General features: G+C 33.4%; 4 protein-coding genes and 1 non-coding gene across 9 annotated transcripts in view; 1 reads left to right on the top strand and 4 right to left on the bottom strand.

Annotated features, from left to right (window-relative positions):
- Positions 1-23: 23 nt before the first annotated feature.
- On the bottom strand, positions 24-1,679 carry LOC136781019 (solute carrier family 66 member 3). Its single transcript, XM_066739677.1, has 4 exons — positions 1,079-1,679; positions 663-882; positions 466-586; positions 24-345 (listed from the first exon to the last, which is right to left on the bottom strand). Exons 1-4 carry the CDS (start codon positions 1,222-1,224, stop codon positions 215-217), a joined length of 618 nt encoding a protein of 205 aa, XP_066595774.1. The 5' UTR covers positions 1,225-1,679; the 3' UTR covers positions 24-214.
- A 3,505-nt stretch (positions 1,680-5,184) lies between these two features.
- LOC136781004 (E3 ubiquitin-protein ligase KCMF1-like) lies at positions 5,185-10,034 on the bottom strand. 3 transcript variants are annotated; one of them, XM_066739654.1, is made up of 8 exons: positions 9,823-10,034; positions 8,495-8,662; positions 8,269-8,408; positions 7,990-8,183; positions 7,594-7,786; positions 7,277-7,503; positions 6,428-6,890; positions 5,185-6,358 (listed from the first exon to the last, which is right to left on the bottom strand). In XM_066739654.1, exons 1-8 carry the CDS (start codon positions 9,836-9,838, stop codon positions 6,146-6,148), a joined length of 1,614 nt encoding a protein of 537 aa, XP_066595751.1. In that variant the 5' UTR covers positions 9,839-10,034; the 3' UTR covers positions 5,185-6,145. The 3 variants fall into 3 exon arrangements, with proteins under 3 accessions (XP_066595751.1, XP_066595752.1, XP_066595753.1); XM_066739655.1 differs by having other exon boundaries at positions 7,277-7,488; XM_066739656.1 differs by having other exon boundaries at positions 7,594-7,768.
- A 1,313-nt stretch (positions 10,035-11,347) lies between these two features.
- On the bottom strand, positions 11,348-11,420 carry TRNAK-UUU (transfer RNA lysine (anticodon UUU)). Its single transcript has one exon. It is a non-coding gene; the product is annotated as a tRNA-Lys (tRNA).
- Positions 11,421-11,729: 309 nt separating this feature from the next.
- Dhpr (dihydropteridine reductase) lies at positions 11,730-14,614 on the bottom strand. Of its 2 annotated transcripts, none has more exons than XM_066739667.1 (6): positions 14,480-14,607; positions 14,250-14,349; positions 13,645-13,728; positions 13,324-13,570; positions 13,045-13,237; positions 11,730-12,972 (listed from the first exon to the last, which is right to left on the bottom strand). In XM_066739667.1, exons 2-6 carry the CDS (start codon positions 14,337-14,339, stop codon positions 12,873-12,875), a joined length of 714 nt encoding a protein of 237 aa, XP_066595764.1. In that variant the 5' UTR covers positions 14,340-14,349; positions 14,480-14,607; the 3' UTR covers positions 11,730-12,872. The 2 variants fall into 2 exon arrangements, with proteins under 2 accessions (XP_066595764.1, XP_066595765.1); XM_066739668.1 differs by adding an exon at positions 13,814-13,903 and having other exon boundaries at positions 11,731-12,972; positions 14,250-14,614.
- Positions 14,615-17,496: 2,882 nt separating this feature from the next.
- LOC136781000 (protein kinase C, brain isozyme-like) overlaps positions 17,497-21,602 on the top strand; it is a 43,660-nt gene continuing 39,554 nt past the window's right edge. Inside the window, exon 1 of one of the 2 annotated variants that reach the window (XM_066739646.1) lies at positions 17,497-17,957. In XM_066739646.1, the coding sequence (XP_066595743.1) occupies positions 17,761-17,957 (197 nt within the window). In that variant the 5' untranslated portion in view covers positions 17,497-17,760. The remainder of the gene's footprint in view (positions 17,958-21,602) is intronic. The other variant, XM_066739645.1, reaches the window with a different exon arrangement.

Here is a 21,602-nt window from a genome sequence, read left to right as displayed (position 1 = left end):
TTAATAAAATAATTTTACACACGCTCCTTATATAATCTATACTTACGATGTAATAATATTACAATAAGTATTTAATTTACATAATTTGATATGTAATAAATAATATTTTCATTGTTAAATTAATTTATATCGAGTATTGGTATATTTTTTTACTACAGTCTACAAATTTTAATTGAGATAATTTTTCTTTGCTAAAAATATTTAATATATTTATTTAGTCTTGTTTAACGCGATATCTGTAATATAGGGTAGAGAACATAATGCTGGAACTTAAAGCAACTGAAATCATAAAATTTGTCAGTAGCAGGATATCCGCGGAATCCATCCATATGGTAAATACCCTTGCTGAAAAAACATTATTTTTTTTATAAATATACATATATATAATATATACACACCGTTCAAATTACTATTGAAAAAATACAATAGGTTAATTTTTATTGAGAATAGAAAAAATTAACTTACTGAGATTAGTGAAAGCTGATATGAACCACGTTATCGGGGAAACACTATCGGCATTTTTTGCCTTGATAATTGCCATTAATTGTACCACCTTGCTAGATGCAGAGATTGGCGTGCACATTGGCTAAAAATCAGCCAATCGTTAATTAAAAAATTAATATAATTACAATGTGATAAAACAATTTACACTATATACTAACTATTAGGAAGGTCAAAATATATTTTGGTAGAATTTGCAGGAAACTTGCGACCAAAAGAAAGTAAGTTATTGCGGCCAGTATTGTGAAAATATTGATTTTTTTCGAATACTTCAGAGCCAAATAAATTAATACGTATTCTTGAAGCAGGATCACCGGATATTCGAAATAAGATAGCAGAGAATAGCCATTTGTGTAATTGTAAGTTGTTGTCACTGTGTAGCTAACAAAAAATTTTAATCGATTAAAAAATATTTTCGCATTTTAATTAAGCTCATTATTTTAAAAATAATATACGATCATTTTCTTATATTCTATTATCGAATAAAATAGATATGATTTATACAATTTTAATGTTTTCTCGAGGTAATATCTGAGAGAGAAATAATACATAAATTCTATAAATAACTTTGAGTTACCTTGCTAATTCTAATAATAGTCCTAGTAAAGATATCTGATCAGCTGATTTCAAAGATATTAACTGAAATATTTGTGGAATTTTCATAACAAAACACATTCCAATAGTTAGGATACTTAAGAAGTCAGCGAATTCCTCAAGATCCATTTTGTCAGGTTTTAGACTAAATTGGATTATCAATATCTAATCTATTTACAATTCTTATATATTTTTTGCTGTTTCTTAATTTTCATGACTTAAAATTAATAATTGAATAATACGACTTTTTGTTCTTGGATGAAGTAGCATAATTTTCTTCATCAAACAGTCAATTAAAAATTTTAATGTTTTTGTTTATAATATAATACTCCCCAGCGGTTTAGATTGAGAAGAGCATGACGAAATAACGAAGAATCAGTAAAACAGAGATGTTCTTAAATGAAAAACTATCAAAATCAAAGCATCACGCATTGTAAGTTCATAAAATATTCAATCTGTGTATGTGTCAGTTAATTACAATATGTTTTTAAACAATTTGCTTCAAGTTAGATGATCACGTTACGTTAAAAGCGCGAACGCAATAATGTGCAACTGAGCAATGATAGGAAACGATCATGAGATAGGAATATTAAAGTGAAGGTAAACTCTGTTCTCGCCTTGAGATGAAATGAAAACGCATGGGCCAAAACCTTTCATGAATGCGCAAGAGCAAAAGGCAGTATCCCTGGCCGCTGGCGTCTTTTTCAAATGTGAAGACCAAAGTTATCTCTATATGAGATATTTCAAAGTTATTTATTAACATAAATTCTTTTGCTTAAATATTATATTTTTAAATATATAATTAAGGCATTGTAGCGTTACCAGTAAAATTTATTAATTTAATGTTTTATTATTACTTATGAAGTTATAGTTATAATCTATTAAAATTGCCACAGATATGATCAATTTTGTGTAAAGATTCTAAACATTCAATAATTCTTGAATTCACCCTGGCAATTTTATAAAAAATCTTTTCCTTTCTTATGCGCTTTAATCATCCTCCCCTCAAATAATTAACCTGATTTTTCTTTTAAGGAGCTCAGTTTACTTAAAAATAGCAAAAACGTGAGTGCAGCTTGAATTATAGCAAATTCAATTGCCTAAAAAACATGTTAGCGTTTAACTTTTGGACTTAAATTACATATATTTATTTTTTTTTATTGTAAGGTTAATTATTGTTAGAATATATACACAGTAATACTTAATATAATATTCTTTTTATTTTTACAAAAAAAAAATACACAATATGGTTTATTTTTTGCAGCTGTGACCCCTCCCCCTTTCTTTTTTAGAGTCATAAAAGAAGAATTTTATGAATGTTCAATATGATTATAAAATCAGGCCTGAAAGGTTTAATTAAATGGAATAATTGAATTTTTTTAAACTAATAAAGCATAATGTACAAATTTAAAATAAATAAATAGGTAAAAGTAAAAAGCTTAAAATATTTAATCAGTATAATGAGCAAACTTGAAACATTTGATTTTAGTAATTTTTAATTGAATTACTAACATTCGCTAGAGCAAAAATATTATGGATCATTACATTTTATTTGGCCTCACCAGTATTAATAAATTATTAGTGCTTATATATATCTTTTGTTAATTATAGTTTTATGATTGTATAATAATAATGAGAAACGGTCTATTTTATTAATGATGTTTAATAAATCATGTATGATTGTTAAAATTCATTAAATTTTTATTTATGTACTAGAAGGTGAACATATTCAGTTTTCTCATTTTTTTGTTCTTTACACGTAGTTTTCCTTCTGTTTTAATTTCATAATTCTTTTTTGACACATATAAAAACATAATTGTTACCCACCACTACTTTTTAAAATACATATTCAGTGCGTGTGAACGCGCATGTTGTTATTTCCGGGCATAGCTGTCATATAATATTGTATATACTTTTTGTTTTATTATATACATTCGTATGTATGTAACAGCATATATATAATATATATATATATAATTATTTGGTTACTATATTAATGCTAGAAATTTTTTCATGTAGTAGACAACGGTACGCAAAATATAGTAAATGTGTATAGATGAGAAGGCGATTGAACATTGAAGGAAAGTAGTGTCGCTTGTGTGTAGTGGCAAGGGGAATATTAACGTGTGTGCATCGCATATCAGTTTTTATAAAATCTAGATTATTTGAAAGCTGCAGAAAATTAGTCATATAGAGAAAACGATAATTATAGTGTACAGCTTGTACAATCTATTATATAAAATTTCCTTATTTATTTTAGTTGAAGCAAAAACAATTTTTAATGTTACATTAAACTTTAGAAAATTAAATTTTTAATTTGTTGATAGGCTGATCATTTTTAATCCGATGGCTACAAAAATCTCTGTGAAAACACTTAGATTGCAACATGTTATATTAGCTAATTGTATATTTAATCGATACATGCTGAAAAATTAAATTGATTAGACATTTAGAATGTCCGTTTTTCATAACACATACAATTTGCAAAAAAAAAAGAATATAATTTTTTTCTCCAAATAGAGAGAAAACATACCTTTACCGATTTTAAAACTGTGAAAAGGAAAAGTTGAATATTAAATAGAAGAGTTTTTGAGAATGATCTTGAATAAGAATTCAATTTAAATACAAGTATTAGTTATTAGATAAGAATTAAGAAAGAGAAACTCGTGACTTAGTTCATAAAGCAGAGACATTCGCATATCGTCTCCTTACACGTATGTAAAAATTAACAGTATATTATATTTTCATAAATCAGTAAAGCTCGAATTTGCCTTACCACAATTCTTTTAATGCTTATCGCACAAAAATTTATTATTTTTTACAATTTTATTTAAACTGGCAAAAATTTCCGGACTCACGTAGACGAGCACAATTTTTCTTTATTTCATACTAGTTTCTAATATCTTAATTAACGTGTAGTTTTAGTCAAATGGTTATGTGTCATTCGTTTTTTAACACTTTTAATAAAATATTTGTTTTAATTTGATAAAATCTGTTGTAAGAGGCAATTTATAATATTAAAGTAGAATTAAGATCACACACGTTCAATTCATTGTGTTATGATACAAGATTGTAGCGGACTTATACTTTAAGTATATTTATTAATTATAAAAGGTAATACGACCTGCATTGAAAATAAGAAAAAAAGAAAATGAGCCGAAAGAAATACAAAAAAAAACAAAAGGGTTTTAGGGCCACCCTACTGGCAAAATAATTTCTAATTATGCGATCTCACTTCGATATTCATTCTTTATACAACTTTTGTATCCTTAAGGATACTACAAAATAATCACACAATGAATCTTTCGATTTTTTTAATAGTCTATATAGTATTTATATATAATATAATATATATATATATATATATATATATATATAATATTTATAATATTCATAACTAATTTCCATAAAGCTTTCCTTGCTTTGTACCACATCTTTTAAACACATCCACCAGTAAAGTAATGATAAAACAAGAAAATACAAAGGACTTCGATAATTATACAGTGTAGAAAGCTCGATGCAGGTAATTAATAGGACTATTAAAAGAATGTTTGATTATTCAAATAATGATTGCTACGAAATATACGAGCTTCTCTTAAAATATTTCAACTTTTATCAGAGCCCGGTAATTCCTATTTTGTATAGATCTGCGAGCATCATACGCACAAATTTGATGCATTGTGCATGGGGTGGAAAAGGTATCTTACGGATGAAGATAATCAATTTTTGCAAATAAATTGCTTAATCTTAAAACGGAATCCTTAGGTTTAATCGAATAAAAATTTCGAGGTAGTCGAATGATCTTACAAATTTTATATAGAAACATTTCGGTACAATTGCCAAATTACATCAGACTTACAAAGGAAATTCAAATAATTTTATACATATTATAGTTGATAACACCTAATTCATCCATTTTAAGTAAAATTCCATCGAAGAATTGTTTATTTAAAAAAAGAAGAAAAAACATACACCTATAATCTACCTCGTAAGGAGAGATTTGACTATTTGAAAAAACAAATTGTAAAACAAATTGTAAAACAAATTGTAAAACAAATATAAACAATAATACTCATTTAAAATGAGCAATTCAATTTCTAAAGCTTGTAATTTTATTGTTTCATGCCGCGTACAATTTAATTCTACTTCATAAATAAGATAGAATGATAATTTACTCGTTACCACAAATAATAACAAGAATAGCTTGTAGTTTAAAATTTTCGCATTTTTTTTATAGGTATATGAAAATATAGATAAGTACGATATCGTTACCTGATGAAAATCAAAAGCGTAATAATTATATGAATTAATAGTATACGTATGACACGCAGAGTGCAGCTGACAAGCAACCAAGCTATAATTGGAAATCTCGCAATACCTGGATTAGGACAGTTATGTTGCACCACGTGTTTTAAAAGTTACTTTTTATCATCGTTCACCACTCTAACGTATTCACTACCTTCCTTATTTTTCTACCGCTTCCTTTCTTCACAAGCCCCCTTAATTTTCTGTTTGAATTTTGCTTGGCGCATGCAAGCTCTTCCCTATGTAGAGTGTGTGAGAGTATACCTTTGACCTGATTCACATTGGTTCATGCAGCCATCGGTTATATAATAGAGTGTTCTAAGGTCGTTGTAGCTTGAAAAATATTACACTGCAATAAAACTCGTGCGATCAGCAACAATTTCTATAAGACAAATTACCACGAATTCGTGCAGTGGCCCGATGGAAGAACGTGGCAAGATTCGCTGAGAGCTGTGCAGGACATGAACCGAATCCTGAACACAAATGCGTTTAGATGTTTATGTACATTTTTCATATAGGTCAACGAATCAGCCATTGGCCAGATTCCATTTAGATGACGACAATATGAGAGATGGCGAGATAAAAGTTTAGAAAGTAAAGGGGCGGGGAGGGTGAAGAGGATATTCGAATAATTATTAATATATAAGATAATAATAACAATAATGATGAGGTGTTCTAAACAGTGCTAGGACTAGTGCTAGAAGGTCCTGTGGATGTTCAGGGATGGGTATAGAATTAGGAGAGGTTAGTGTGGGGGTGGGGGCTCCGTAGATTGATTTCTGCCATCTACGGCTCTAATTGGCTTTCTACGCGAAGGACCTGTCACTCCGACTGTACCCACTCCGCCCCTCAAATAACCAGCCGTTGGGATTGCTATAGATGGCTGAGCTTCCCTAGATTCTCTTATAGTGCCAGTACCAGTATTCCTAATTGATGGCGGCAGTGGCTGTTGCAGTACCTAAATGGAAACAAACATTAATAAATTTTCTCTACAATTACTACATCTTTCCTACAATTGTTTACCAACCAGTGGCTGCGGTGGTAGCACATTATGTTTCAAAGCTTGAGCCATAGGCGCATTTTGCGATGCAATGCTATTAGGATTGGGAGGAGAACCTTGACTCTGTATTCCCGCTACCCCTACGCTGCCAGTAGCAGCTTGTGCGACGTGAGACTGTTGCTGCGCTACAGAGGTTTGCGTTACGTTTTTACTAGTGGCCATTTGATCCCTTTTTGTTTCTTGAATTTGTTCTATCGAATTTTGTTTTTTTGTGGAAACAGTGGAAGTATTCGCACTCAACGTTTCGGGACTGGCTGTGGCAGTAGTTACGTTCGATACTGGCGTCGGCGTAGAGGATTGTTCCTGTATTAAATCCGGTAGAGTCTGAGAAAGCGTACCAAGAATGAGTTCTCGTGTAAAAAGACTCCTATTTGCATTTTCTCGCTCGATACTCTGCATTTGCGAATCCGATAAGGTTGTCGTAATGCATCTGAAATAAAGATATTCCAATATCAGTTATCAGAATTATTTTAAGCATTATCCTTCTTCTGAACTATTCAAAAGAATTACAAGGACATTCGTGCTTCTTTAAAGATCATCACAGCATTTAAAGAATGCAGCTTGGCACTGAATGCAGCAACAGTGACATGCGAATTTTGCTGTGTATATAAATAAACATCTATAAGCATGTAGATGTGATACAAGAATCATGTACTTTTCCAATATTTTTCTATTGACTTACATATTATTAATTATAATGTAGCTGATGTATTCAAAATGTATTAGAAACTATATACATTTGTTATTTCTCGATTATTTTAGTGTTTCTTGGTGATAATGTATATAGCAAATAACATAAAACTTTATCTGATTTACCTTGGCAGCAGGAACATGAAGTTCTGTGAACTTGTAGAGGAAATACCGGACGGGTTGGTGACGTTAGTCGCATTATTGTTATTACTTGTACTGTTCGCCACTACACTGGCCATTGTAGTAGAGTGACTACCGCTAGTGCCCCCTCCACTATTTACCGAACCAATCACTTGGGTTTGTCTCCTGGGCAACCGTTCAAGCTGTTGTCTAGCAGCCTGTAAAATATAAGACTGATTGCAAAATTTTGCACAACTTTGCAGTTAGTACAACAACTTAAGGATATATATGTATTAAAAAGAATAATTAAAAGCTATACATACTCTAACTTGTTGCCGCTCTAGGTGCAATTGCATTTGTAATTGTTGAAGTTGAGATGGTGCTGATGAACTTTGTCCAGCTCCACTACCTGTTCTTCGAACTCCTGATAATTGTGATAATAATTCGGTAATTGGATCTATACCTCCACCGCTACTTGGACTCAATCCCCCTGATGAGCTGAAATGCATGTTGGACCTGATGGTCCAATCATATTTTCGTGAAAATTATCTAAGATGATGTAATGACAAGTGTTCTAAAATCCATTGCTCTCAACTAAAAACCTTTCAGCTATCATTTAATATTCATTGAAATGAATTATTCAAGTTAAAGTAGTACATTTGTAAATGAAGTATGCCTTGATGTATAATAACAAAGTCTAAACAGAAATGCAGAAGTACCTGCGAGTTCTATGAGCTGTTACACCTCTTGTAGCAGGATTAGGTATCCGCCTATGTCGACTTGAAGCTGATTCATCTAAAAATGAAATCAGGTCCCTAGGTGCATTGCGATGCTCTATAGTTAAGTGACCAGCAAAGTCATCAGTCACATGATTAGGATCTCCTCCTGGTAAGGCTGCACAGACTGGGCAAACCTAAAACAAAATAGTGTGCATTAATAAATATTAATATCGTTTTTATAATACAAACTGTTCTTTATATTATTTTTAATTTAAATACCACTTCAAGAGAAGTATCTGAATGATCAGCGGCAACATGTTCTTGTAGTGTAGCTTCCGTAAAACCCATTCTTGTACAATAAGGACAAGTTAAAGATTGTGGTTGTTCTACACTTACTCCTTCTCCACCGTAATAAAGTTCTGTTGAATGTTATAAAAATATTTGACTAAAATTTTAGAAAAATTAAGAATTGGAATTTCCATATAATATAAATAAGAAGAAATACCAAAGTCAGTTCTAGTAAGTATACACTGCATTGGATGATCTGCCAAGTGTCTAGAGCTGGTACCACCTCCTTCGTAACAGCTTCCACATAAGTCATAATCATAGCATATGAGGCACTTATATCTGCGACCCCGAAAATTTCCTTTTAAGCAGGAGTCACAGCTTACCCCTAGAAGAAACAATTGAAAATTTTAAGTAATGATACTTAACTAATTACTTGTTATTAAGCCCATAAAAATTTGTTACAAATTCTATTTATATCAACTCTTTTAGATACAATAAAGCACACCTATATATCTCTTATAAATTTAATCTCATATTTAAACATAATAAAATAATTTTAAATATTTCTATGTATGATATTTCATTCAGATGATTTAAAATAATTTTTCTTTGTTAATTAGTATATCAACAATTTACTTTTAGATATTCCATATATAATGTATTTTAGTCTTATCGAGCTTTTAAAAAATTTTATTTCTGATATATTATATAACTTTCAGATTTGCATCTAAAGGTTAAATAGAATAAAATAATATGGGAAATAAGACAATTGTGGACTGTTTAAATGGTATACCAAGGAAATAAATATTTAACTTTGGAAATGTGCTTGGCTCCAAAATCCAAAATACAGCTCTATTTTTATCCCCTTATATTAATTGTTAGCTATATATAAGAGCCAGATTTTTGATGGTATTCTAAATATATGTTTGCTTATAGATGTGTTGTAACCAGCCTATGACTTGATATGAAAAAGAAACCTTGGTGCAATAATTAAATGTTATCAGAATCTCAGCGTAAAGTATAAAAATAAAAAGATGCCATTCAGTGGGAATAATTGAATCTAGTAAGAAAGAACATTCAGCATCATTTATAATGAGTAAAATTATTGTAGAAAAAGAAAGGTATTTTGGTTGGAAACCTATTTGTGGAGTCAGCTGGGAGGATGACCTAATAGTAAAAAAGTTACTATTTGGAAGCATTTTTCTGTAATTTAAAAGAACAATAAATAAGAAGAAGAAAGAGGTGAGGTAAAACCTTGAGGAATTTTTCAAGGAAATTCTGAATTTAACAGAATTTCGAGTAAATTTTCTTCTTGTGCTGCCATCTGGCCTATGACATTAGGGTTCCTCATATAGAGCTCGAGAAAATTTGTTTTTAGTAAAAGTTCTAGGAAACGAAGGACATATGAGGTTTCATCGTAGTTATGCTTATGGTTAGCAGCAAGGTCTCCCATCTTTTTGCCGAATAATTATAATATCGTTATCAAATCTGATATAACTGCTGAAAGCTGACTGCCTAGGCAGAACAGCACACGTATATACGTACCTTCATGTCGACTCATTTTCTGTTTAAAATCTCATATACACCAATAGCGCGGGGTCTCGCGATCGCACAGTTCACGAAACACAATAATAGATCGGCACAGCGTCTGCTTTTGTATCGTTCAATATGAAAGATCCAACGAGAAAAACATTAATCGTCAAACAAAAAATTTTTCGTTAGAATTTCCACCGTAAAACCTAACCCAACTAGGCTACCGTGACGTCATACTAGACCTACGCTCCAGAGAGCGTTGCAGCAGACTCTCTATTTCTGCGCTGTTGCCAAATTGACACTCCAGAAAATGCGGGAAATACGAACCTTTCTTTTACTGATTCCATACACAACCCACTATTTAATTTAATTACATTAAAATTTATTACATGTGCGAAAGTGACAGTAAAGGCAATACAGAAGAATTATTTGTTATGCTTTTATTGTAAACAATTTTTGTATTGTACAATATATATATATATATATATATGGATTATATATCTTATAGTATACTTATATATGTATGTATATAGTGTAATTTTTATTTATTATAGCTAGCAATTTCATACAAGAATTGACAATCCAGCGTTTCTCTTCCGAAATGCTCCGAAATATTATTCGTATCTGGTCGTGTGAATTCGTGATTTTCCGCTGATAATCGTAAATACGCGATAAGCGATTACCATGAAATCTCTTTTTCTATCGACGATCTGACGGATTAAGATCGACAGCTAGGTTATTCTGTTCCGTTTGTCGGCTTAGCTTAGTTTATATTGTTGCAGTACAGACTATAGACTACAGGTATCGGTTGTCGTCCGAATATCTGTTAGTAATTATTGCTCCCAAAAAAACTAGGGTACTGTCATTCGGGGCGGAATAGGTCATTTGCGTGTGAGATTGATGATTTTGTATAAATGCATGATTTTTATTGTATTGTTACATGTTTTTATTTTTGACAAATATTTTAAGTGTTACATAATATGACAGTATATTATGCTAAATATTTCATTTTGAAGTTTTAAATAATTCACTGTACCTGATGTCGTCAGTCACACATGAAGATCAAATTCACCCCGAGTGACAGTATCAAAGTAAAACCCAATCTGCGATTAATTTTTAATACCTTACGCCTGTCATACTAATGCCATCATTTTTAATTTTGAAATTCTTATATTAGATATAGCAGAATCGTAATATACAATCGCTCCAATTCTATGCTATACCACATTTTCAAGAATTAGTTCATATCATCATCGATAATACATTTTTTTGAAAAAAATTATCGTTTTTTCAAGATTATTTATGTTATGAATATTTTTATTTTTAACCTACGCATTTCTATGTAACTATATGACACTATGTTATTATATAGAAACCTAGATTACAATACCATCAACCAGCAAAACTTAATGATTTGATTATTGAAATATATTAAAAAAATATTTTATTCTCTCTTTTCTAATATTACTGTTTCTTTTGTAGACTTTACAATGTTTATTGGTTAGTGTGTATTATAATTTAAAAAAAAAAAAAAGTGCGCCCGAACAGGGACTCGAACCCTGGACCCTCAGATTAAAAGTCTGATGCTCTACCGACTGAGCTATCCGGGCACTTATAACGGAGCTGTCCTGAAAGATGTACAGATGTTAAAATTGTTCATCATTAAATTAAAATTATTAATTCTTTATTGTAAGATTAAATTTATTTAGTAAGCTCAACTTTTAAATAAATGTTTGTTTTCACAAAGTCACGTATTTTAATTTAAATAATCCAAAGGTCGATATATTATAAATAATAATGTTCTTAAATTATATACATTTTTTTACATAAAAGATTGTAAATTTAAACATATATCATGTATTATATATTTAATAAAAAAATTAACAATTTGCGCATACGTTTACATTTACATGTTACTGTTTAAAGTCTTACTGCTAGAAAATAACAAGAAACAAATTTTTAAAATATAAGTACATATATTTGTAAGATATTTTCTGACAACAAAAACATTATTTGCAACGCATTTATCCAGAAACAAAAATTTATAAAATTCTTTAAATAAATATAAGCATTTGAAGCTTTTTCAATAAATCTTCAATATATATTCGTTTAAATTTGCAATCATTCAAGTATTAATTATTTCGCAATTGATAAAAAAAAGTTTCAATTAAATGAAATAATTTCAGTACTAAACTTTAATATATATATAACATTTTGAACTTTTAAATCTTTAAAACATGGTATTTAAGATTTGCGACTTATTCCAGCTGTAAAGCTAAAGATGTTTATGAATGAGCGAGCTCTTATCTAAAAGATATGATAATCATACATATATTATTATTATTGTCAAGATATAATGGGTGTCTGATTTAAGAATGCTAAAACAGAATCTGTGGTTAGAAGGGCTAGTTTTAAGAAGAAGCTTCATATAATTTTGTAATATTAACAATTTTTTTTGGAGTTTTCATAATATGTTTAGGACCAAGGGTCTGCATGAATTTTTATTGCAGATCGGTAAATATTAATAAACCACATGAAAACAATTTATACGAATTTTGTATAGACATGATGATATTGATAAGAGGCATAATAACTTTTTATAGGTACAGTAATAGGCAATAAAGAAATTGTAATGAATTTCTCATATTAATATTTATCGACGTTCGTAACAATTATATGGCCTAAGTAAATTTTTACATAACTCAATAAATGTCAATAATATGTAGAATATTCATTAATTTTTTATTGCTTATATAATATCCATAAAAAGATATTGCACATAATTTTTAATATTCTTTATAACGAATTATGTGTCAATTTCAAAAACTATCGACATAACGAATTTACACTTAATCGGATTTTAATGTAACTTAATAAATCTAAAACATTGTATAAGACTTTGTTTCTCAAAATTGGCCCTTCTATCCAGGGCTTCCAGCTTGACACCCTTAAATTTTATATTCTCTATATTGTAATATTTGAAATGCTTCTGGAATATTTTGGTCCTGCTTTTGAGATTCTTGTAACCTGATCCATGTATATTTATAATAACATCAAGTCAATTAGGCTGTTATAACAGATGTTTCATTATCTTTGGTAATTAATTGGAGTAGGCTGCCATTTGTAGGACGTTCTCGATTCTGTGCCCATTTCCAAAACAATCTAAAACAAAAGGCATTGCAAAATCTACACATTTTTAAATTAATGCATTAAAAGTAATTTGAAAATATTTACTCGACAATGAAAGTAAGTGGAGTCCATGTTGTTGTATCTGCTTTCGGCATCCATTTTCTATTCATAGGTGTATCTAAAGTAACTGGTAAGATACAAATAGCTAATGAATCAGCTGGAAGTCCACCATCTTTGGATGCTAAAGACTTTGTCAGTTGATGAATTGCTGCCTTTGCTAATCCATAGCCAATCATGCCTATAATAATATTTAAAGATAACACAAATAATTAATATGATAAGATATATAATAATATAATATAAGAAAACATATTTTTAACATACCTGGAGTTCCTTCCAAAGCTGCTTTAGCACCAGTTAAAGTTAAAAATCCATCATTTTTTAAATATTGTGATGCAATACTCGCAGCAATTGTTGAGCTCCAAACACTCTGTTTCCACATAAGCTCACTATTTTTAATAAAATCTTTATTCTGAGCATTGCCACCAGCCCAACCACCAGCAACACAGATAATACCATCTAATTTTTCTTCTTTTAATATATCTTTAACTTGATTGAGTATAGTGGACTCCTGCATAAACAACAATTATAAATAAATGCTTTTATGTTGATATTCTTCAATAATTATATTCCAAGTTTTGTTACTTGTTCTTGCCAGCTTTGATTTGCTTCTACCAAAATGCTTGCATCAGCTTGCTCATTTGATCTCAAATCAATGGATCCTACCCACTACAATTGAAAATGATAATTATTCAACAAGACAAATTTAATAATTTACACACTTAAATTTGATACATATAACAATTATCTTAACCATTTCAAGGCTGTGTACTCCTTTCTAATTTTCTTACACAAGAAGCTAGAAATCTTGAGTGAAAGGTTGAGCTTCAGTAATTACAGTAGCCTTGAAGAAATACCACTACTTAATTAATTAAAACCTGTCTTTTTCAAAAGCTTAATAAAGCTTAGTCAACATATATATCTAATAAAAATGATAATACATTGCTTATACAAAAAATTAGTCCAACAATTTGTAAAGAACTGTTTTTAAAAATGCTCAAAATTTAAAATAAATATTGAGAAAAACAAACGGAAGATTTCAAATTATTAATGTTTATTAAACAATAATGACAGGTATTAAAATCATTGTTTATGCACTAGCACTTAATAGATAAAGTTAATTGAAGTTTGTCAGCTAAAAGACAAACCTTTAATATAGACGATAAAATATTGACATAAAAATACTTTACCCAATTTTTTGATTTAAAATGTGAAATACAAGCTGAACCTAAGGCTCCCTTGCCACCATATACAAGGATGCGTCCACCTGTTTGAGCCATATTTTGAAAACTATAATTAATGTAAACAACTATATTACAACTCTATTAACAATTATTAACTAATAATTTATTGATAAAATATCAGTTAAAATATTGAAAGATCGACTTGTGCGTTAATGCCGTGTAACGTTATAACTAACAGTAACCAACGGTGATTCGTGACCGTAGTGACTGACTGTGACTCAACTGACTGGAGTCAATCTGAGTTTGACTTTGATTGAGCCTTGAGGCTTGAGAGTTGAGCCTTGAGTGGCTTGAGTCCGCCTTGCTTGAGGCCTGAGGGGCGAGGGCTGAGCTGAGCTGAGCTGAGACTTGAGCTGTCAATGAGCATGAGAGACATGAGAAACATGATGAGAGCGACTGTTGATTACCGAGTGCTTAACGCTGATTGGCTGATAACGGTGATGTTCAGAAACCTTACCGCTAAGATAGTGCTGCCTTAGCACTGAGCTTTTTAAATGCAACCTTTGACCAGCCAACAGCAACGAGTAAAACCACGGTCAGAATTATTAGTCCTAAGGTAGCGCTAGACAAAAGACGTGTAATGATTGATCAAATTGATTTAATTGATTCATCATGATATAGCGCTACCTTAGCGGTAAGGATTCTGAAAGCGGCCAACATAAAAACAGATTGCTGATGACACACACACACACACACACACACATATATACATGGCCACCTAACGACAAACTAGAGAACTATTGATTTAAAAGTACGAATATTAACCCGTGACTTTATGATCTATATAAACATTTTCTCGGTTTTATGAATTTTTAGCAGTTTCTTAAATATTTAAAGTAATAGAATAATTTTTAATGTTCTCATAATTTCTCCATCTTCAAATCATATTCTCTTTTCAACAATTTCTAGATTAGGGATAAGTGAAGGAGAGGAAAAATAAAAACACCCTTAACATTCTTTATATATTCTTTATTTTTTCCCCGCTTTGATTCTTCGCAGGTACTTTGAATTCTACAAAAGGTGTTTGCTGCTCTAAACTGCTTTTCCTGAGAAAAACTAGGATGCGAATACACTTAATCAAACTAGAGAGTATCACTATTAGGGTGAACCTTAACCAAGTCGGGTTCACCCTTAATCATTAGTTAACTGGAATATGTTTAGTTCTAATGACCTCTATATAATCAAGTCATATGTGCAGGTCACTAATAAGCCTTCTCACCACGACAAGGTAATACTCCATGAGAGGGAATTTCTGATAAAATAAAATGATAAACGAAAGCGCTTATAAATTTATTTATAATGCAATATTAGGTATACTCATTACCAGTATTCAGCGAAAGCTAATTGCAATTACAATTACAAGAATACTTAAGTAATTACATATTTTCTTCAAATGAGATCGTTCCGTTATTGACTGCGAGTACTCCATATACATACTACACTGATCTGAACATAGCTGTTTTTTGGGACAAAATCTTTCCTGATCAATACTCAATAATTCCCTTGTGTCAATCGTCAATCCTCTTGCGTAAAAAATAATCATCAATTGTATCATAAACTATAGTATCGACCAATTACTAATCGTCGAGCTTATTATACTAATAGTCGGTAAAGTAGGAAACGGAAAATATTTAACAACTAGAAAAAAAATTAAATTATAAAAAATAATATATTCCTTTTGAATAGAAGTAATAAAAGATTAAAAAATACCCGATGACAGAATTTCGGAAGTTAGAGTTTTATTAGAATTTAAATGCAGCAGAAGTCAAAATTTGTTGGAGAGATTGGCAAAAATCGACAATTTTGTGGCAGATCGAGGAATAAACGAGGTGTGTTTACGGAAACTGAGCAGTTCATGCTATTTTATTAAAAATAGAACGGGTGTATTATTGACCGGCGCACAACTTGGATTCTTCCCGGTTGACTGGCTCAGAATTATGTATAGCCAATCTGATAGAGCCATGACGCAAATCGGCCTTATTATACCTATGTCCCTTCAACGATTAAAGCGAGAAAAGTGTAGGATTTTACTGAAATGCAGCTTCATCGATTTAAAACAACGGTAGCTTTCTTAGTTCGCATTTAAAACATAAAGAAGGGATCGGAAAATCAGAAAAGGATTAATCTCTGTGTGCTAAGAGAGAATCAGACGAAGGCAAAGGCACTACGAGAAAATCAAGTTTAGGAGGGTTGTCTGATCTTGCCAGTAGCTGGAAGAGAGTGTCATAGTGCAGATTATAGTGAGGGTGAGGGTGGCCGGAAGTAGAAAAACTGTAGGGACGTTGTCCAAGAAGAAAGAGCAGAAAACCGTAAAGGAGAATTGCAGAGAGAGAGGAAAATGATGGGGGGGGGGGGGGGGGGGTTAGGTCTACCTGGGGAAATTCGGGAGCGCGAAAGAGTCCTGGCGGGATTCCGAAAGGGACGTTGGGAGCCGAACATGGATTGCTACCGAATGGGGATGTTGCTGGATATAGGAAAAGAGGGGAAATCACGGAAGCTGCTAGGCCATTTCTCTCTACGCCCGTCGATATTCGAGTGCGCGGCACGAGCTGAGCAGTGGCCGTCTGTCCCTGCCTGGCTGCGCCGAGAATCTAAAATTATCGGGAGTACCGAGAGGTGGGAGGCACCCTAGAGGTAAAACAGAGACGCCTATGTCATGAAAGCGCGCGTGAGAATAGGACAAACTAACCTACAAACGCGTAACCTGAAATGGAAGAGAGACAACGGATGACAGAGAGAGATGGCGCTAGCAGAGAGCTAACCATTGCACAAAAGGTGAGAAAGAAGGACAGAGAAGGAAACGGCGATACTTTGGACAAGGACGATCGAAGAGAAACGAGAGCCCAGACGGTAAAAGACATGACGGCGGAAGGCAGTGAGAACGAGAAGTGAGAATAGGCTGATGGAGGGGATGAGCGTTGCTGGTTGGGTTGGACAAGGACGCTCGATCAAGAAGCAGAGTTCTGTCGGTAAAGCCGTGGAGAGGGGGCAAATAAAGAGAGACAGATATACCGAACAGGAGTAGAGCATGGTAGGCGGAAGGGGAAGAGGCAGCCGAGACGGTGTAACCGAGGCTGGAGGAGAACTGGAGGAATAGAGTTTAGGCTAAACAGTACCGATCGCGCTCGCGTCAGTTTTCTTACGTCGCGCATCCCCACCTCCTCCCTCACCACCCCTCCCACGGCTCTTACCGCCCCTCTCGGCAGATTTGCTCGCAGTGTGCATCGCGCGCGGGCCGGACTGGCGCGCGCGAGAGCCTTCGGCTTCGGGAACTGTGCCATTCGTGCCATTTTCCACTGACAGCAGCCAGCGTGCTCCGCGTGCCGCGTGTTTTTATTTCCCAGATCGTTTCTCAGTATCCAACGAACATCCGGGATTCTCTCCACTGTGGTATAAAGCTCGTCCAAGGCGTCTTCGCATTCTCTTTCCGTGCAAGGACGAGCGAGGAGGGCCGGAAATGGCGGACGAGCAGGACAACAACACGTGCGAGGACTCCCTGGGCCCCGGCGACACCAACACGGCCTTTGCGAAGAAGCTCAGGGGCCGCAAGGGGGCCCTCAAGAAGAAGAATGTCTATGTCGTTAAGAATCACAGCTTTATGCCCAGGTTCTTCAAACAGCCCACTTTCTGCAGCCACTGCAAAGACTTCATCTGGTGAGTCCGCCCTGCACGGCCCATTTCTACTTGCGAGCCTCGCTCGGACCGACTCACCACTTTTTCTACTGTTTAAGTTTCTCTCTCTATTTTTTTTTTTGTTCCAGCCACCTTAGCTTAATTCTGCATTCGTTCTCCTTGTTCTTTGCGAGGACTTGGAAATTTTTTACAATTTTTGTAATCCACTACCTCATCTAAAACGAATATTTCATGATTTGGCTCCTGGAATTGTACTTGCGAGCCTCGCTAGGTCTGACTCGTCACATTTTCCACTTTGTTCAGTTTCTCTCTCTATTTTCTTTTTCTGGCCACCTTTGCTCAATTGTACATTCGTTTTCCTAGCTCTTTAAAAGGACTCGGAAGTTTTGCGCAATTTTTGTAATCCACTTCCCTCTCAAGAGCGAGTCTTTTATGATTTGCTTCCTGGAACCCCTAGCTGCGTCCTGCGATATTTTAATCCGCACGTGCCAACAGTGTCCTGAAATTTTTATAGAGGACTGTCTTAAGATTGTGTAATAAAAGTGGAGTGAGAGATAAACATTGAAAGGGGGAGAAAATCCGAGCCAGAAATGTGCCAGCTTTTCTACTTCCACTCGTACACTCGAGTGTTTAGTGATGCCAATTTTCATGTTTCACTTAACATGCGTTTCTCGTGGTAACGATTGATCGAATTCCTTGATCTTAAATGATGGTATCGCGTTCTCGCTTATTTATATAACTCTTACATAGAAAAACTGATCTACGATTGATTTTGTTTTTTTTTTTTCAGAAATCTGTCCTGATATTAAATGACGATACTTGGTCAATAATGCTGGCTTGGCACTTATAATAATAATAACAATGATATAACATCACTATAATATTAAGAACATATCAAATGGAACATTTTCATGCTTCGAGGAATACGATAGCAATATGCCATTTAGGTTTTTTTAAGAGTGTCTGACCTTTACAATCCAAATCTACCGAAGAACCAAGTTTTTTCACTCTCATCGTGGCATTTGATTTTTTTTCTCGTTCTACTTTCTCTCACTCTCTATTTCTTTCTGTATCCGCACATCCCGCGATTGGAAAGATTACGCCTGGTCACGGCTGAAGCGTGCCAGCGCTTTATGGAAGCCAACATAGTCACCGGCTAGAATAATGCTGATTAGATTTCGAAACGCGAGTGGAGAACCGGTCCAAGGTCGATCTAGCCGCGTTTTTCTCGTCCAATCGTGCACGCATCTCCTCGTTGTTGACCTTAAACCTTCTTTTTCTACTTGCCGCTGGAGATCAGAAAACTTTCCATTTCCTTCTCTTCCTGCGTTCGTTCACGCCGCCTCTTCTCGTTCGGTATCGTTCCACTTTCTATCTATTTCTTCATTCTCTCGTCAAATCTTTCCGTTTTATATTCTCCGCTCCCTGCGTTTGTCCCAATGAAATCCTCCCTAATCTCAGTATTTCTCTATTTTCCCTCGCCTAGCCATGGTCTCGCTTTTTCTACTTCCCCCCCCCCCTCCCCCTAACTCGACGAGATTTGGCTCGTCGCTCGAAATTTAAAAAGATTGTGCAACGTGTTTGCGCTCGTACTTTGTTTTCCCTGGCGTGCAGCAATACCGGGTCAGTTCTATCTTCCAAAATCACGTCAACGTTGCGGACAGTCGACTGCCTCTGGCTGGGATCATGGTGCAAGCTTGAGCGCAAGTTCAAATTTGAAACCAGTGAAATTTGCAGTCTATGTAACATATCTTGTAGGTTTCAAGATGATCTTCGGTTTAAGTTTCGACTATGAATCCTGTTCTTTGAAAAGTGCGAGGATACGCGATAAAATATGCTTCTACTATGACCCATCCGATCTAATAGCTGTTTGGTAAAATTTTATTAAGAGATTTGACAATCTATTTGGCTTTTTCTGATTAAAAAATCGTCTTTGAAACGAGGCGACTCGCAGAATCAAAAGAGCAAGGTGGACACTGGTATATATTGATATAGATAAATGTTATCTAATATTAACCTGCAAGAGGAACACTGGGAATATATAATCCTCAAAGCAAATTTCATATTTCGACCATTTCTTGTGAATTTTGTACTATTATTTTTTGTTATATTAGGAGTACTTTAATTTTTTTATAACCATTTCATCAATATTATCTGTTTCCACACTTGCTGAGGTATCGATTAAAAAAGCTTGTAGATGGGTTAATTAAATTGTAAGACATGAATGATTAAAGATGCACGAGTATGACATGCCCATGTGCTACTGAATCGGGAAGCCACGATAGTGCTGCTTTTGAGGGTTAACTTAAAGGAGGTATAAATTATTCAAATGAAGGAATCGTATAGAGAGCACTAAGCAAATATCTTATTGAAAATAGTGAATATTGACTAAATGAATTATAGTTTACTCTTGAATTAAGAACATCCAAAAATAGTTTAAGAGACGAATAATCGTTTCATGAAGATAAGGAACAAATTCAATGCTCTCTTAAATCTTAATAAAATCATTTTATGATAATAACATATTATTTGTATCATTGTAACATAGTGGTCCTGCATGAAATACTATACTTTTAAAAAAATAAAGTTGTCTGTGAGAGCTGAGATTTCAGATGAAATCTCTCTGCAATGTCAGTGTAAGTTGTTTCGTTAACTGAGCCGAAATACATTAAAAGACCATCGTCAGATTTGATATTGCTATCGATCGCCCACGTTAATGGGAAGAACGAGTGATGACCGTAAATAAACAAATCTGCAGATTTAAAATCGAGCATTTTTCTGGGAAAGTAACCCGGTGTCTGGTTCACGCGTAACTTACTTTTACTACTCGAGACTCTACAGTGTACTCGTAAATAAATAAAAAAAAAGCGCGGGAAAGTGTAAAAGTGCGACGTGTAAGAGCGAGCAAGTGGAAAAAGTGTGAAGTGGCAAGACGCAGTAGAAAAGGACAGTAAACATACGCGGCGTCAAATGAAGAAACGATTAATTAGACTGCGTTGCGAACCAAGCTCCACACTGCTCGTTGTTGGGTGGGCAGCGGCGATTCCGGCACGTAACATAAATAGAATGCAGCCGCGCTATAATAGAATTTCTCCAGACGCCAGTCTTGGAAGTCACGTTGTTGCGGGCGTCCGTGGCAAAGGAGGAAGTGCTGTCCGATTCGCGGAGGACCGTCAAGGACGAATCATTTAATGACTCTGACACCGATAGTATTATTCTCCCCCCTCTCCACCTTCTTGTTTACCCCCTTCCACTCGATAAAAGCGCGCCAATCTCAAGCAACGATTTATCAAGAATTCTATCCATATAAATTCTGAAACGCTTAAATTTTTTATTACTTTATTTATAATTTCTAGGCGCTTATCGCATTTTAATATTGGTTTTTATTTTGTACAGTGATAAATTTGTCTGACATCTTGGAATTTTTTTTTCTATAATCCCTTGATTGCACTTGTCCATTACAGAGGACAGTTAATTTAAATTGAGAAAAATATCATTTTATTTAAATAAATCTTTGTTTGGAATAGTGCCAATAACTCGTTTATGCGATATAAATTCCATAATGTTTTTAAACTTTAATTAATTGTTTATTAAATCTACGTGCATGTGTATAGTTAGAAAATTATTCAATGACCATTAATTTGGATAAAATAATAATTTTCTCGG

The sequence above is a fragment of the Prorops nasuta genome, unplaced genomic scaffold, assembly GCF_024137725.1.
Source record: "Prorops nasuta isolate Cenicafe-Biocafe unplaced genomic scaffold, Cenicafe_Pnas_1.2 PNAS00021, whole genome shotgun sequence".
Taxonomy (NCBI): Eukaryota; Metazoa; Arthropoda; class Insecta; order Hymenoptera; family Bethylidae; genus Prorops; species Prorops nasuta.
The sequence above is the reverse complement of the archived record's forward strand: the minus strand, read 5'-3'. Positions and strand labels throughout refer to the sequence as shown.